At 46.6% G+C, this 18520-nt stretch overlaps 2 protein-coding genes across 2 annotated transcripts in view; both read left to right on the top strand.

Moving 5' to 3' along the window:
• Positions 1-18520, top strand: part of LOC130295068 (uncharacterized) — a gene marked incomplete at its 3' end in the record, with an annotated part of 238076 nt that overhangs the window by 145031 nt on the left and 74525 nt on the right. The gene's annotated exons all lie outside the window — the stretch shown is intronic.
• On the top strand, positions 1443-13780 carry LOC130297315 (uncharacterized). The gene is made up of 4 exons (XM_056549656.1): positions 1443-1753; positions 1837-1904; positions 3741-4239; positions 13656-13780. The coding sequence occupies exons 1-4, from the start codon at positions 1666-1668 to the stop codon at positions 13688-13690; spliced, it is 690 nt and encodes a 229-aa protein (XP_056405631.1). The 5' UTR covers positions 1443-1665; the 3' UTR covers positions 13691-13780.

The following is an 18520-nucleotide window of genomic DNA, read 5'->3' as shown; positions in this document are numbered from 1 at the left end:
TTATTGGGGGAGGGGATTTTTCACTTTTTTTTTACTTTTACTTTTACATTTTTTTAAATTTTTTTTTACACTTGAATAGTCCCCGTAGGGGACTATTCATAGCAATACCATGATTGCTAATACTGATCTGTTCTATGTATAGGACATAGAACAGATCAGTGTTTTCGGTGATCTTCTGCTCTGGTCTGCTCGATCACAGACCAGAGCAGGAGACGCCGGGAGCCGCACGGAGGAAGGTGAGGGGACCTCCGTGCGGCATTATGAATGATCGGATCCCCGCAGCATCTGCTGCGGGCGATCCGATCATTCATTCAAATCGCGCACTGCCGCAGATGCCGGGATCTGTATTGATCCCGGCACCTGAGGGGTTAATGGCGGACGCCCGCGAGATCGTGGGCGTTGGCCATCGCCGGCGGGTCCCTGGCTGCGATCAGCAGCCGGGATCAGCCGCGCATGACACGGGCATCGCTCCGATGCCCCCGGTTATGCACAGGACGTAAATGTACGTCCTGGTGCGTTCAGTACCACCGCACCAGGACGTACATTTACGTCCTGCATCCTTAAGGGGTTAAGTAATGTCATGTTATTCGAATGGTTTAAAGTGGTATTCCAGGAAAAAACTTTTTTATATATATCAACTGGCTCCAGAAAGTTAAACAGATTTGTGAATTACTTCTATTAAAAAAATCTTAATCCTTTCGGTACTTATGAGCTTCTGAAGTTAAGGTTGTTCTTTTCTGTCTAAGTAATCTCTGATGACACCTTTCTCGGGAAACGCCCAGTTTAGAAGAGGTTTGCTATGGGGGATTTGCTTCTAAACTGGGTGGTTCCCGAGACAGGTGTCATCAGAGAGCACTTAGACAGAAAAGAACAACCTTAACTTCAGAAGCTCATAAGTACTGAAAGGATTAAGATTTTTTAATAGAAGTAATTTACAAATCTGTTTAACTTTCTGGAGCCAGTTGATATATAAAAAAACTTTTTTCCTGGAATACCCCTTTAATCCTACCCTGTATATAAGCCCCTTCCCTATCCTGTTTGTCATGCCTGAGGAAGCCGCGCAGGCGCGGTGAAACGCGTTGCATTTGAATAAAACCTTTCTGCTCACTGGACGTGTCCTTTCCTGGTCAGCGCCGCAATTCACCCACCTCTCTACACTGAAAATTGGCTGGGTCCTTAAGGGGTTAAGAGGTGACCCAGATGACTCACAAGGTCCCTGTGAGTTGCAGGTCATATTATATAATTGTGTATAATTTACTTTTAATAAACAGTTTATTGGTTAAAATATCTGGGACCCTGAGCCCCATATTTCTTGTATTAATTCTCAGTCTAATTTATATTATTATTCATTTTGACACCTTTCTGCTTAGTGATAGTGGCGTATACACCATTATTATTATTTTTATTATTATTAATATTGTATAGTTAGTACGGTTGAAAAAAGCCTTAGGTCCATATGTCTGCAGATCTGCCATCCACAAGGCTCAAAACGTTGGTTATTCTGGATTTTTTGTGGTATTTTCTGTACTTTCCTAATCTCACTAACCTGCCTGTCTGTGTCCCAATGGATGTAACTAATATAAAGTAACATTCCTTATATAGAGAACAGTGCTGAGGTCTCTCCAGGTTCCTATAAGGTGTCAGGACGTGGCGGTCTATTTCTCCATGGAGGAGTGGGAGTATGTAGAAGGACACAAGGATCAGTACAAGGATCAGGTGATGATGGAGGATCAGCAGCCCCTCACATCAGCAGGTAATAGACATGACTATATACACACGTCCTCTCATTATTTGTATGTAAAGAATGAATTCAGTCTCTGTATGTGTTCCCTACAGTCAGATCCAGTAAGAGAACAGCAGCAGAGAGGTGTCCCCGTCCTCTTCTTCCACAGGATCAGGATCAGGTAGATGGAGATATTCCCTATGATCTGTAGAAGGGCTGTGAAGCTCTTGTGTTCAGTCTTGTTTTATCCTACACTATTATATGCTTTATACTTGTGGAATGAGAAAGGTGCACAGCTATGGGGCTCAGATAACTCCTCCTGTCATGTCAGTTTTGGCATCATGATAATGAAATGGTTACCATTATGGGGGGATGAATTTAGAGAGCAGAGACACACAGAGACTGCAAAGTTCCTCGTCTGCCCCCTAGAAACAGGGGCCCCAAAATTAATTAAATTCTCCTCCATGTCTACAGCCTGCGTGCTCCTGCCGTTCCCAACACTCACTGCCGCTGGGTTCCCAATGACAAGTCCCGGCTTCTGCCTTCATCCCTCCTTCTGTTTCTTCCTCTGGCCCCTTACCGCTACAGGACGTATGCATATGTCTCAGCACCCGACATGTTCACGCGCTGAGACATATGCATACGTGCTGCTGATCTCCTGCTCTGCCGCACGCAGCTTAGGAGATCGGCCCATAGATGCCATTATCAATCCTGATCACGGCATCTGTGGTGTTGACAGGGGGAGGGTGCTCCCCCTGTTCACCAACGGCAGCTCTTCGATACGATCGCGGGTCTCAGTTGGTTGCTATGGCAGCAGGAGGCCAGCTGATGGCCTCCTGTCTGCCAGCTACGGAAGCCTGTGAGGTCCAGCCATAGGCTAGATCGCACAGACTGTAGTGTGTGCAGCAGATCAGGTTATACTGTGCTGCAGTACAAATGTATTGCCTGTATAACCTGTAAAAAGTGAAAAATAAAATTAATAAAAGGTTTTTCAATAAAAGTATAATTTTTTTTCTAAATAAAAGCCCTTTATTATCATTAACAAAAAACACACAAATCATATACATACTAGATATTGCCACATAATGTCGTTTACTATAAAGCTATAATGTTAATTATCCCGCACGAAAAAGAAAAACAACAAAAAAGCGCAAAATTCGCCAATTTTGTTACAAATAGAGGAACGTATCGCAAAAAAGTCACCGATGTCGGAACATAACACAAAAAAAGGGAAAAGAAAAATTTTGCTCAGAAAAGGAAAAAGACCATAAAAAGCCATATAAAATCTCCATAATCATACTGACCCACAAAATAAATAGAACATGACTTTTACCGCACAGTGAACACCATAAAAAAAATAATTAAGAAAAACCCCAGAAATTTTCCAGTTTTTCACAATATTTTGGAGTTACTCACAAATAATGCTGGATGTGTCATCAAAAATTTACCACTTTTATATAAAGTACAATATGTCACGAAAAAACTATCTCTGAATCGCTCCGCTCAGAAAAACATTCTAAAGTTACTACCATTTAAAGAGACACATGTCAAAAAAAAATAAAAAGAGAGTCTGGTCATTGAGGTAAAAATGGGTCCGTCCTCTAAGGGTTAATGGGCCAGGCTTGATTTACAATGTTGACTACTCACTACTGATGTGTAATGTCCTCCATTCTACAGCTGCTTTTTCGAGTGTACTATAATGAGAAGAATAGGATCCTCTTCTCTGTGTGTGCAATGTATGGGAGACATCATAGAGGCTAGGCTGTACCCACCAGCTTAGGGACAACTAAAAATGAAACCTCTAGAGCCGAAATCTGATGAAAAATGCCATATATATGTTATTGTATATAATGTCCAGAAACAGTGCTACTTGTTATTTACACACACAAGGCAGCTTATCCTGATAAGATACCTAAAATGACAGCTGCGCTTTAATAATCTTTTTTTTTTTTTTTACCCTAAAACATTCTAAGTGACTTTTCCTACTGTCTGATGACTTTTATGATTTCTTCTACAGCTTATGGATCAGGATAAAGATCTGAACTATATTAATGCTACAGACATAAAGGAAGAAGAGACATATGTGAGCGGTGATGATCAGTCTAAGGAGGACATTCCTACAGGGAAAAATAGGATCTATATTAATGCTACAGACATTAAGGAAGAAGAAGAGACAGATGTGAGCGGTGATGAGCAGTATAAGGAGGACATTCCTACAAGGAAAAATATGATCTATATTAATGCTACAGACATAAAGGAAGAAGAGACAGATGTGAGCGGCGATGAGCAGTATAAGGAGGACATTCCTACAGGGAAAAATATGAACTATATTAATACTACATATATAAAGGAAGAAGAGACAGATGTGAGCATTGAGGAGCAGTATAAGAAAGACATTCCTGCAGAGAAAGATCTCATCCGTGTTAATGCTATAGACATAAAGGAAGAAGAAGAAGAGACAGATGTGAGTGGTGATGAGCAGTATAAGGAGGACATTCCTACAGGTAACCCCCAAGGTGAGTAGTAACCACTAAATGTAGGGAAGCAATTTCACAGGAAATTAACAAAAATATCAAAAAATTAGTGTACGGCTGTTCTGTCACTTTTTGTGCTCTATATATTCCCCACTTAGCTTAAATATGAATGAAATCTGGATAAAATTGTGACACTGTTATAGGCTATGACACATGCTGTGAGCTTATAATATGGATGTAGAATCATCTTCTGCTGTCAGTCATGATGAGGGAAATGTATTATTTTACAATTTTGCGATTAAGACATATTATCTTCTTTTATATGTTGGTAAATGTACCGTATATGCCGGCGTATAAGACGACTGGGCGTATAAGACGACCCCCAAATTTTACAGTTAAAATATAGAGTTTGGGATACACTCGCCATATAAGACTACCCCTCCTACCGCGATGTACGGTACCTTGTAGTTCCCCCCACATTAGGTAGGCATCATGTTCCCCCCACATTAGGTAGGCAGTATAGTTCCCCCCACATTAGGTAGGCAGTATAGTTCCCCCCACATTAGGTAGGCAGTATAGTTCCCCCCACATTAGGTAGGCAGTATAGTTCCCCCACATTAGGTAGGCAGTATAGTTCCCCCCACATTAGGTTGCCAGTTCCCCCACATTAGGTTGCCAGTTCCCCCACATTAGGTTGCCAGTTCCCCCACATTAGGTTGCCAGTTCCCCCACATTAGGTTGCCAGTTCCCCCACATTAGGTTGCCAGTTCCCCCACATTAGGTTGCCAGTTCCCCCACATTAGGTTGCCAGTTCCCCCACATTAGGTTGCCAGTTCCCCCACATTAGGTTGCCTGTTCCCCCACATTAGATTGCCAGCTCCCCCACATTAGGTCGGCAGTTCCCCCACATTAGGATGGCAGTTCCCCCACATTAGGATGGCAGTTCCCCCACAATAGGTCGGGAGTTACCCCACATTAGGTCAGCAGTTACCCCACATTAGGTCAGCAGTTACCCCACATTAGGTCAGCAGTTACCCCACATTAGGTCAGCAGTTACCCCACATTAGGTCAGCAGTTACCCCACATTATTAGGCAGCTCCCCCACATTAGTAGCAGTTCCCCCACAATAGTAGACAGCTCCCCCCACATTTGTAGGCAGCTCCCCCCCACATTAGGTCAGCAGTTCCCCCACAATAGTAGGCAGCTCCCCCCACATTTGTAGGCAATTCCCCCACATTAGGTCAGCATTTCCCCCACAATAGTAGGCAGCTCCCCCACATTTGTAGGCAGCTCCCCCCACATTTGTAGGCAGCTCCCCCAACATTAGGTCAGCAGTTCCCCTACTATAGTAGGCAGCTCCCCCCCACATTAGATTGGCAGCTCCCCCTACAGACATACAGCTTCCAGCCATATACAGTGTATGACTGCAGGCTGTATGTCTGTACTGGTCTGCCCCCCACAGTGTTCTGATCACCGCTCCTCCGGCCCGGGTCACCATCTACTGCTATGGCCTATGGACCATAGCAGTAGGTGCCAGGAGCGGTGAGCGTATCACTTAAGATAGCACGGCCGGTCACTCACCAGGCCCCGGTCGGCGCGCGTCCTCCTGCGGTCCTCCTGGTACTGCGCTTCTCTGCTTCTTTGGTTGTAGGCACGTGACTTCACTGACGTCCCGTGCGTACAACCATAGAGACGGAGGACTGGACCGCAGGAGGACTGAAGGAGGATCGCAGGAGGACACGCCCCGCCGGGGAATGGTAAGTGACCGGCGGACATCCTTATGTCCTGAAAAGATTTTACGGGACACGGCGATGTCCGTCATAGGAATACCTATGATTATCTGCCCGGGCCGGCTCCCGTGTGTGGCTGCAGGCGAGGGACGGCCAGAGCAAGTAAAAACTAATACTGTATACTAAAAACCAGGGGGCCTCCAGCTGTTGTAAAACTACAACTCCCAGCATGCCCGGACAGCCTCTGCCATACTGGGAGTTGTAGTTTCACAACAGCTGGAGGCCCCCTGGTTTTTAGTATACAGTATTAGTTTTTACTTGCTCTGGCCGGCCCCCACCTGCAGCCACACGCGGGAGCCGGCCCGGGCAGATAATCAGAAGTTTTCCTATCCCGGACCTCAATACCCGGCGTATAAGACGACCCCCGACTTTTCAGAAGAAAATTCGGGGTTAAAAAGTCGTCTTATATGCTGGGATATACGGTATTTGGAAGTCAGCAGTAACCTTTTTTCTGAATTTAGCTATCAGTGTTTTAGCCGCTAAAAGGACATGTAGAAGTAATGTAACACCCTTCTACCCCAAGGAAGGAAGAGGGACAAGTGGAAGAAGTAAATCATAGGGTCCAAAGATACAACCCCAAACAAATCCATCACCAAACGGCCAACCTCAGCCCAAAACCCCCCTATCAACAGGCATGACCAAAAGATATGAAGGGTCAACCCCCACCACCCCACCGCCATATCCCATATAACAGGGCATGTGATATTACCTATGAGCAGGCGCACCATCTCCCACCGGAGCATTATAAAATAGAGAACATATCAGAGAGAAGGCCCTGGCTGCAGAGCTGTTCAATCTTCATAGGGATAGATACAGTCAGCGCCCCCAATTTGGAGACCATGATGGCGTTTGTGTAGGTATCGCAGCCGTTCGGAGGAGGGAATTCTGTATTTAGGAAAGCAAAGTACAGGGAAATGGATCCACCACATCAGCGTAGCAAAAGAGGGTTTTTTGGGCCCCATATACAAACCATACCTGAAGTCACACTAGATGGGATTTCTGAGTGATAAAGGAAGAACTGCAGGGAGAAGAAGAACAGAGCCCATACTTCCCAGCACAATAACCCCAGACATACTGGGAGAAGGACATAGGGCCTAGGAGGGGGTGTAATGGGGCAGTAAGAGGGTGGGTAGACCAGAGTAGGTAATTAGGGTGGATTGGGGTCAGCTTCAATTTATCAATCTCCATCCGCCTACTATAAACATAGGTAAATGGAAAGAAAACAATGCTCAGCTCACCACCCAATACGGACACGATGTAGAGGGACTCCGGCTGTAGTACAATTTCTGGAGCACGGACTATGCGGGCCGCTTCCCGGGTATAACAAATGAATGGAGAAGGGGGTCCAGCTCTCAGATGAATCGCTGTTAAAACATAGCTTTTACTAAGTCATATTAAAACATGGAAGAAACTAAAACAAAAAACCTAATGCGTTAAAAACAGCACGCCAACGCGTTTCAGGCTTATGGCAAGCTCTTAAATTTTTTCCCCCATTTGTTCCATGTTTTAATATGACTTAAAACACAGCTTTTACTAACAGTGATTCATCTGAGAGCTGGACCCCCTTCTCCATTCATTTACTATAAACCTAGTATGAGGACCTGGCAGAGAGATGGCCGATGTGGGCTGCCAGGTAATACTTCCGGTACTGCCAGACCTCCCGCAGATTTACTGCCCATCATAACAGACATGAGCAAATAATACCGTTTATCGTTAAAAATTAAGCGGATCTCCCTGCTGCACCCGTCATTCGTTTAGAGTGTCGGGTGTAGCGCCGAAGGCTCGTGACGTCACAACCACGCCCCCTCAATGCAATCCCCTCCCATAGACTTGCATTGAGGGGGCGTGACGTCACAAGCCTCCGGCCCTGCGTTGCCAGTCATTCGGCATGGAGTGAAGTTTGCTCCGTGCACCAGATGTCTGGGGTGCCGCAGCCGAGATCGCGGGGGTCCCTGGCAGCAGAATCCCCGCCATCAAACCTCTTATCCCCTATCCCTTAGATAGGGGATAAGATGTCTAGGGACAGAGCCCTCTCCTATAGACATCAATGGAGGGGCGTGGCCATGAGGTCACAAGGGAGCTTGGCAGTGACGTTGCGACCGAGGCCGCTGCTCCTGGCCTTCTGAAAAGGGTACACTTGTCCTGTGGAAATCAACAACTGTGTATAAGTAATTACATTAATTTTATTCACATCAGCTGACAAAATAAAGGGGGGGGGGGGGGGGGAATACATCCACCATTAAAAACACTTAAAACCACATAAGAATACACAGAGCATAGGAATGTAATCCTATCTCACACCCCCTGGCTCATGCTCAATAGCATACTAGGTGAAAAAACAGTCCTGTTCACATATATAAATCAGGAAAAGATGCCAGAACCTGAATACATATAAATCGCAATTACTGTCCCACAATATAATAAATATAAATAAAGTGTCCAGTGCAACACATGTAGTAATAATTATTACCATGTAAACAAGTGACCAATGAATATGTGCAAATACCAAAGTATAACTACATATGTGTAAGAACTAAATACCCTATGCCAATAACGCTAGAAACCTTGCCTAATAACAAAATAATGGCCCAATATATGCTAAATGAAAGGTTCTGACTCAAGAATAGCATGAAAATAAATGTAGCGACAGGACAGTTATCACCAGGAATCAGGGGAGCAGCTTGACCCACGCGTTCCGCCACCTGCAGCGGTGGCTTCCTCAGGAGTCACCATTGACTCCTCCAATGCCATATATATACCCATGTAAAAAATCTGCACCTTTATTTATGCAGTAATTACCTCTGGTTTAGTGAATCCACCATGGCGTGTGTTTGTTTCCTCACATGCAATACACTTGCCCCTCTTCTGGCGGAACAAGGTACAAGTATGGTATGATGGAGGTTGCCGGAAGTGTGGCAACACTCAATCATGCGCTCAAAAGTACAGCGCCGCATCTATGCGCATAATGCACCTGCATAATTTGCATCGCATATATTGCACATGCGGGAAGCTCCGTACCATAACTTCAGTGGCTTCTCACTGCTATCCTGCAATGCGCATGCGTTGACACTCAATACAGTGTCAGCAATATAGATGTACTTGTCAAAAGACAAAATGCTCAATACATATGACCCTTGTGACCCTAATACCGTATATACTCGAGTATAAGCCGACCCGAGTATAAGCCGAGACCCCTAATTTCAACCCAAAATCCCAGGAAAAGTTATTGACTCGAGTATAAGCCTAGGGTGGGAAATACCTCATCCCCCCCTGTCATCATCCAGACCCGTCATTAACATCCTCATCATCCCCTTGTCATCATCCCACACATCCCCCCTTCATCATCCCCTTGTCATCATCCCACCCATCCCCTTATCATCCCACACATCCCCCCTTCATCATCCCCTTGTCATCATCCCACACATCCCCTTATCATCCCACACATCCCCCCTTCATCATCCCCTTGTCATCATCCCACACATCCCCCCTTCATCATCCCCTTGTCATCATCCCACACATCCCCTTATCCCACACATCCCCCCTTCATCATCCCCTTGTCATCATCCCACACATCCCCTTATCCCACACATCCCCCCTTCATCATCCCCTTGTCATCATCCCACACATCCCCTTATCCCACACATCCCCCCTTCATCATCCCCTTGTCATCATCCCACACATCCCCCCTTCATCATCCCCTTGTCATCATCCCACACATCCCCTTATCCCACACATCCCCCCTTCATCATCCCCTTGTCATCATCCCACACATCCCCTTATCATCCCACACATCCCCCCTTCATCATCCCCTTGTAATCATCCCACACCCCCCCCTTCATCATCCCCGCCCCCCTTCATCATCCCCACACCCCCCCCCCCTTCATCATCCTCTTCTCATCATTCGCCCTCAGTGGTCTTCAACCTGCGGACCTCCAGAGGTTTCAAAACTACAACTCCCAGCAAGCCCGGGCAGCCATCGGCTGTCCGGGCTTGCTGGGAGTTGTAGTTTTGAAACCTCCGGAGGTCCGCAGGTTGAAGACCACTGCGGCCTTCAACATGCGGACCTCCAGAGGTTTCAAAACTACAACTCCCAGCAAGCCCGGGCAGCCATCGGCTGTCCGGGCTTGCTGGGAGTTGTAGTTTTGAAACCTCCGGAGGTCCGCAGGTTGAAGACCACTGCGGCCTTCAACATCATCCAGCCCCCTCTCACCCCCTTTAGTTCTGAGTACTCACCTCCGCTCGGCGCTGGTCCGGTCCTGCAGGGCTGTCCGGTAAGGAGGTGGTCCGGTGAGGAGGTGGTCCGGGCTGCTATCTTCACCGGGGGCGCCTCTTCTCTGCGCTTCCGGCCCGGAATAGAGCCGTTGCCTTGACAACGACGTATCTGCGTCGTTGTCAAGGCAACGTGACTATTCTGAGGCCGGGCCCGAAGCGCTTAGAAGAGGCCTCCCCGGTGAAGATAGCAGCCCGGACCACCTCCTCACCGGACCACCTCCTTACCGGACAGCCCTGCAGGACCGGACCAGCGCCGAGCGGAGGTGAGTACTCAGAACTAAAGGGGGTGAGAGGGGGCTGGATGATGTTGAAGGCCGCAGTGGTCTTCAACCTGCGGACCTCCGGAGGTTTCAAAACTACAACTCCCAGCAAGCCCGGACAGCCGATGGCTGCCCTGGCTTGCTGGGAGTTGTAGTTTTGAAACCTCTGGAAGTCCGCAGGTTGAAGACCACTGCGGGTGGGGGAGTTCACTCGAGTATAAGCCGAGGGGGGTGTTTTCAGCACGAAAAATCGTGCTGAAAAACTCGGCTTATACTCGAGTATATACGGTACTAATAAATGAAAGGGAACTACAAGAAATTTTGAGGTTATTAGTTCAAGGTCATGTGTATTGCACAAACAGTCTGGAATCACATATTGAAAAATCTGTGTGTAGAGAGCATAGTGACCAACTTAACATTCATCTAATATATAGCACATAAGTGGAACCACTTTAACCCCTTAAGGACTCAGCCCATTTTGGCCTTAAGGACAATTTAATTTTTACGTTTTCATTTTTTCCTCCTCGCCTTCTAAAAATCATAACTCTTTTATATTTTCATCCACAGACTAGTATGAGGGCTTGTTTTTTGCGCGACCAGTTGTCCTTTGTAATGACATCACTCATTATATCATAAAATGTATGGCGCAACCAAAAAACACTATTTTTGTGGGGAAATTAAAACGAAAAACGCAATTTTGCTAATTTTGGAAGGTTTCGTTTTCACGCCGTACAATTTATGGTAAAAATGACGTGTGTTCTTTATTCTGAGGGTCAATACGATTAAAATGATTCCCATTATTACATACTTTTATATTATTGTTGCGCTTAAAAAAAATCACAAACTTTTTAACCAAATTAGTACGTTTATAATCCCTTTATTTTGAGGACCTATAACTTTTTTATTTTTCCGTATAAGCGGCGGTATGGGGGCTCATTTTTTGCGCCATGATCTGTACTTTTTTTTGATACTACATTTGCATATAAAAAACTTTTAATACATTTTTAATAATTTTTTTTTAATAAAATGTATTAAAAAAGTAGGAATTTTGGACTTTTTTTTATTTTTTTTCGTTCACGCCGTTAACCGTACGGGATCATTAACATTTTATTTTAATAGTTCGGACATTTACGCACGCGGCGATACCAAATATGTCTATAAAAAAATTTTTTTACGCTTTTTGGGGGTAAAATAGGAAAAAACGGACGTTTTACTTTTTTATTGGGGGAGGGGATTTTTCACTTTTTTTTTTTACTTTTACATTTTTTTTTACACTTGAATAGTCCCCATAGGGGACTATTCATAGCAATACCATGATTGCTAATACTGATCTGTTCTATGTATAGGACATAGAACAGATCAGTGTTTTCGGTCATCTTCTGCTCTGGTCTGCTCGATCACAGACCAGAGCAGGAGTCGCCGGGAGCCGCACGGAGGAAGGAGAGGGGACCTCCGTGCGGCGTTATGAATGATCGGATCCCCGCAGCAGCGCTGCGGGCGATCCGATCATTCATTCAAATCGCGCACTGCCGCAGATGCCGGGATCTGTATTGATCCCGGCACCTGAGGGGTTAATGGCGGACGCCCGCGAGATCGCGGGCGTCGGCCATTGCCGGCGGGTCCCTGGCTGCGATCAGCAGCCGGGATCAGCCGCGCATGACACGGGCATCGCTCCGATGCCCGCGGTTATGCTTAGGACGTAAATGTACGTCCTGGTGCGTTAAGTACCACCGCACCAGGACGTACATTTACGTCCTGCGTCCTTAAGGGGTTAAATAGCAGAGGATGCATGCGACAAATAGTCGCATCCATTAATATTAATAGCCTGACATTCTCTCCTTCCATCTGATATCTTGCATATAAGGACAATGGAGTTCAGTCCAACATTTGTGGGGGTCCACACAATAGTCCTCAAGGAAACAAAGAAAGGTCCCGTCCCATGGGCAAGATGTCCTAGATTCTTGTCCAGCTCATGCATGGCCCAATGGCCATGATGCTCAGAGGTGTCAGTCCCACCGTGGGATATTTCCAATATCAGGGACTTTTATTGGTGACTTGTGATGTGGAGTCGCTATATTCAAACATCTCCCATGAGGATGGAGTGAAGGCAGTATCAGAGATTCTGGATGGACAAGGTAACCGTGATCAAATGCACGAATCTTTTATCGTCGATTTACTGAATTTTATCTTACGACACAACTATTTCCTGTTTGGCAGCAAGTACTATAGGCAGACCTCGGGGACCGCTATGGGTGCACGATATGCCCCCTCCTACGCCAACCTCTTTTTGGGGTGGTGGGAGGGGACACACGTGTACCCACTGGAGGTATACGGAAAATTTGTTTTTAGATGAGGTTCAGATATATCGACGATATCCTCTTTTTATGTTCAGGCACACAGGAACAATGTGCCTGAACAGGAATCAACTAAACATCCGTTTGACATGAAAGATGTCCGAGGAAGCGGTGGACTTCTTGGACCTCAAAATACAGGTACTTGAGGAGCGCATTACGACAAAGCTTTACTGAAAGGAGACAGCGACGTTTGCTTCATTTTAACAGCTTCCATCCAAGACACACAAGACATGGGGTCCCAACAGGCCAATTTCTGCGGATATGCCGGAACTGCACACAGGTTGATGACTTCAAAAGACATGCTGGGGAACTTGCGGATCGGTTGAAGAACAGGGGATACCCAAAGAATGTTAACTCCCTAGCGTATCAAAGGGCCATGAGAGCTGAAAGAGAATTGTTACATCCACGGGCTCGACAGGAGGATGACAATCTCAGATTTGTGACATCCTGTAACAATCAGTGGAATCTGATTCAAAGCCTCCTGGAGAAGCACTTGGGCATCCTCAAATCGGACTCTGAAGTTGCCAATTTGATTACTCCTACCCCCACCTTTGACTGCTAGGTGGGCATGCGATTTAAAAGACATTCTGACGAGAAGTTATTTTTCGGGACCCCCGCAGTGGAAAAATCTATATGTGGGCTAATTTCTGTGCAGTGAATGTTCAGTTTGTCAATACATGGAGTTTCTTAATACAGGTGATGACTCACGTCACAAGCTCCGTCACTGCGTAGATTGCAAATCACGGAATGTTTTATACGCCATCGTGTGCCCTTGCCAACAGGTGTACATTGGACAGACTATGCAGGAGTTGCGTAAGCGTATCCAGAAAGATTGGTCTACTATATCCTTGGCGGAGAGGGATTTCAGGAGAGATCACACACTGAAGTCGGTGGCAGCACACTTCCGGATCAAACATCAAGGTAAGCCCCGGGGTATGAGGGTTATAGGGTTGGAGAAATTTACATGTGGTATACGTGGAGGCGACATGTCTAACCTCCTACTCCGACACGAGTCAAAGTGGATATTTGACCTTAATACAGTCACACCACATGGCCTGAATGAGGAACTCACATTCACAGTTTTTTTTGGAACAATAAGGTTCTGTCTTGTATATTTTTATAGATAATAATATTACTATCAAATACTCAATTATTATCAAAAAATGTTTTATTGGGGCATTTATGCAGTATACAGCATCCTATATAGCGGCACATATTTATTGACCAGATTAAACCATCTAGTTATGGAGGGGTATCTTTCCAGGCCATTATCAATATTTTCCGAACACAAAACAATAAAAACCTAGTAAGAAGGCGCCTATGGGAGCCCGTGGTTACATCATCAATAACACCCAGTAGACAAACAACAGGGGAGAACACATAGGGGGAGTCCAGATGATCAGCCATAAATTGCAGCACCTCTCTCCAGAATGGTTCCTCACAACGGCAGCTCCACATTGCATGTGGAAGGGAACCCACATCCGCATTGCATCGGAAGCAAGCATCCGAAGTGGAGACCCCAATACGAAGCAACTTAACCGGAGTGTAGTATAAGCAGAGGCTGAGCCGTACCTGAATAAGTTAATCCCTCGCACTGACCACTGTAGGGTAAAACGTCTTAGTAACTTTGCGCCAATTATCTTCGGTTAAGTCAGGGATATCAGTCACCCGTTTCACAGACGCCAACTCAAACGGATCAGGACTCACTGATTGACTCAGGTATATTCTTTGCTGCAAAGGCTTAGCGAGGTCCTCAGCTCCACATCAGAAAAGCCTGGGTCGCATTTAGAGAGCCAAATTGCACCTGGAAGTACCTAAACTGGGCCCTCCGAGGGAGATGAAAGCAGTCGCACATCTCCTGGAAGGAGGAAAACCCCCAAACAAATGCATGGCGAACTTGACTCCATGATCGCTCCAGATACTGGCAGCCTCTAACCCCTGTAGGTGCTCATAATGAGGATTCCCCCACAGAGATGCCCCAAGGGACATTACCGGTATTGGGAAGTTCCCGGAAACCACCGGCCACACCTCAGCCACCGTTCTAATAGGAGTCAACAGTCTGGAAGAAAAAGTGTATCTATACAGGACATTAGCCAATGTTTCATACAAACCCATGAGAGCTTCAACCAGAGCAGTGGAGATGTTCCCCAGATCCAGGTCGATCCACCAGGCAGCATACACCAATTGAGGTGCTAGGAAGTAATTGTGCATATTAGGGGCAGCCAGACCACCCCGCTGTTTGGACGCTTGGAGCAGTGCCTGACCCAATCGTGGAGGTTTGTCTTGCCAATAGAAGGACCTCAACAAACCACTCAGCCTCTTAAAGAACTTTTTAGGGGGAATCAGAAACTTAGGTAAGTAAATCATCTTAAAAATGTTAATCCTGCCCGCCAGAGAGAGGGGCAAGGAAGACCAAGCCTGCAATTTATCAGTCACCGATGACAACACCGGTGCCAAATTCAACCGTACATACTCCGTCACACAAGGAGAAACCTCCACTCCCAAATATCGGAACTGAGTAACCGCTTGTAGCCCATGGGGAAGAGCAGGTACAGGGTCCACCTTCATAGACAGGGGCATCAAGGAAGACTTTTCCCAATTAACCCTGAGGCCTGAAAAAGAACCAAAATCAGCTAAAAGAGAGAACAAGGCCCCCAGGGAACCCTGGACGTCAGCCAAATAAACTAGCAAATCATCCGCATACATGGACACCCTTTCCTCTAAGTAGGGATGTCCCGATACTAGTATCGGTATCGGGGCCGATACTAGCCATTTACATGGTATTGGGGACTCGTCCCCGATACCATGTCCGATACCTGCTGCCGCTCCGCTGCCCCGCTCTCCAGTCCTCCCGTCGCTTGATTGTGTTCCATGGAGGACCATGTGACACACACGTCACTCCGCCTCCTCCCCTGCGCCCAGCGTAACGCTACAGAGGAAGCGGAGTGACGTATATGTCACATGCTCCTCCATAGTACGCCATGATGCGGACCGGGAGGACGGAAGTACGGGGCAGCAGAGTGGTAGCACCCGACGGAGGACAGCCGCAGGTGAGCTGTGTGCTGCTGCTAATGTCTACAGGGGCGCTTGCTGTCTAAAGGGGGGCCCTGCTGCTGATGTCTAAAGGGGGGCCCTGCTGCTGTCTAAAGGGGGGCCCTGCTGCTGCTGTCTAAAGGGGGGCCCTGCTGCTGCTGTCTAAAGGGGGCCCTGCTGTTGCTGTTTAAAGGGGGTTCTGCTGTTGCTGTCTAAAGGGGGGCCCTGCTGCTGCTGTCTAAAGGGGGGCCCTGCTGCTGCTGTCTAAGGGGGGGCCCTGCTGCTGCTGTCTAAAGGGGGCCCTGCTGCTGCTGTTTAAAGGGGGCCTTCTGCTACTGTTTAAAGGGGGCCCTGCTGCTGTCTAAACGGGGGGGGCTGCTGTTTACAGGGGGGGCTGCTGTCTACAAGGGGGGCTGCTGTCTACAAGGGGGGCTGCTACTAATGTCTTCAAGGGGATACTACCTACTATTAAAGGCAATCTTACCGCAGAGTCACCTGCACTAACTTGAATTTATTTGTAGATAGGTCAGGTGACCCGGTTTCTACTGCTGCTCACCATGTGGTCATCGGTCTCACCGCCAATGCAAATTCCCTGTTCTGTCCAATGGAAAAGAGAGAAATCTTGGCTCATACTACAGGAGCCGCCTCCATTGTACACAACAAGGACCCACATATCATACGGTACACAACGCCAGAGATCGGGTCACCCTGGGGTCAGATTCCCTTTAAAATAAAAGTACTCGTACTTGGTATCAGCGAGTACTAGAATTAAAGTATCGGTACTCGTACTCGGTCTTAAAAAAAAATGGTATCGGGACATCCCTACCTCTAAGGAACCCCTACATACCCCATGAATAACAGTGGATGCTCAGATGGCCGCAGCCAGGGGCTCTAGTGCTAGGGCAAACAGAAAGGGAGACAGGATAACCCTGCCTCGTTCCCCTACCCAACCGAAAGGACTAGGAGACCTACAGATTTGTTCTCACCCGAGCCCTAGGACAATCATACAGCAGCCTCACCCACGCCCGGAACCGAGGGCAGAACCTAAGGACTCCCAAAACACCCCTCAGATACAGCCATTCCACAGAATTGAAGTCCTTATAAATGTCTACGCTAACCACATACCCCCCCCCCCCAGAGGCCTCCCTGTCCACTGCAGCTATATTGAGATGTAATCGCTGTGCATTAATATCGGTAGCTCTCCCCGGCATGCTCAGGCTGTATGACAGCGGCCATAACCTTACGCAGCCGATTAGCCAACACTTTAGCCAGTAATTTAATATCTACATTAAGAAGGGAAATAGATCTATAGTAATCCGGCAAAGTTGGATCTTTGCCCGGCTTGGGAAGGCCCACAATTGGAGCTTCCCTCATGGAGTCAGGGAGTGTCCCAGTCTCCAAAACCGCATTAAAGAGGTTCTGTAAAATAGGAATCAGCCTCTCCTCATTCATCTGGTTCCATCCCCAATCATACATCTAACCCTGGGGTCTTTCCCGGCTGAAGGGAGGCAATAGCTACAGAGAACTCTTCATCCGAAAAAGGGGGCATCTAAAGTGTCCGCCTGGGCTGCAGTCAAAGGTGTAAGGGGCACACTCCTCAAAAAGGATACTAAGCCTTCAGGAACAGCTGGTAAATGGGAAGTATAAAGGTCACTATAAAAGTCCCGAAACACATTATTAATGACAACCGGGTCAGTTTCCAGTATCCCATTATCCCCTCTAATACAGGGAATAGCGGCCACAGGCCTACTCTCTATAGCCAGATACACCAGCAACCTACCATTCTTATCCCCAAATTCAAATATGGCCGCTTCCCTATCCACCAATCTCTTCTGTACCTTCTCCTTCTGAAGGATTAGGATTAGGCTCTCTGGGCCTTTAACCATTCTCGTTCAACAACAGGGGACGGGTCTCTTACCACCTCCGCCTCCAAAACCCCAATTTTAACCTGCAATGCTCTTTCCCTAAGTGCATACTAACAATATTGTTTTTTAAATCATCTGTTACCAGAAAGTTAAACAGATTTGTAAATTACTTCTATATAAAAATCTTAATCCTTCCAGTACTTATCAGCTACTGTATGCTCCAGAGGAAGTTGTGTAGTTCTTTCCAGTCTGTCCACAGTGCTCTGTCCATGTCCTCTGTCCATGTCAGGAACTGTCCAGAGCAGGAAAGGTTTGCTATGTGGGATTTTCTCCTACTCTGGACAGTTCCTGACATGGACAGAGGTGTCAGCAGAGAGCACTGTGGTCAGACTGGAAAGGGCTACAAGGATAGATGTAAGGAGAATAGAAACAAGGTGACTCCATACACCAATGTTTCCCAACCAGGTTGGCTTCAACTGTTTAAAAACTACAACTCCCAGCATGCCTGGCTACAGCTGGAGGCACCCTGATTGGGAAGCACAGCCATACACAGTAGAGGAAAATATAATAGATTCTTTCCTGCAGTGTAATATGCTGGGCTTTGTAGTGCCATCAGTGTTGTTGGGACATATCTGGGGTTCAGAAAATGATTAGATCAGATGGGGAGAATGTTCTATGATGTCAATTTCTATTGTCAAATTCTATGATGTCGTGGAATAATTCAGCACTAACTATATATGTGACTGACT

The sequence above is a fragment of the Hyla sarda genome, chromosome 1 (assembly GCF_029499605.1).
Source record: "Hyla sarda isolate aHylSar1 chromosome 1, aHylSar1.hap1, whole genome shotgun sequence".
In the NCBI taxonomy this organism is placed as follows: Eukaryota; Metazoa; Chordata; class Amphibia; order Anura; family Hylidae; genus Hyla; species Hyla sarda.
This window is presented reverse-complemented; position numbering and strand designations above follow the sequence as displayed.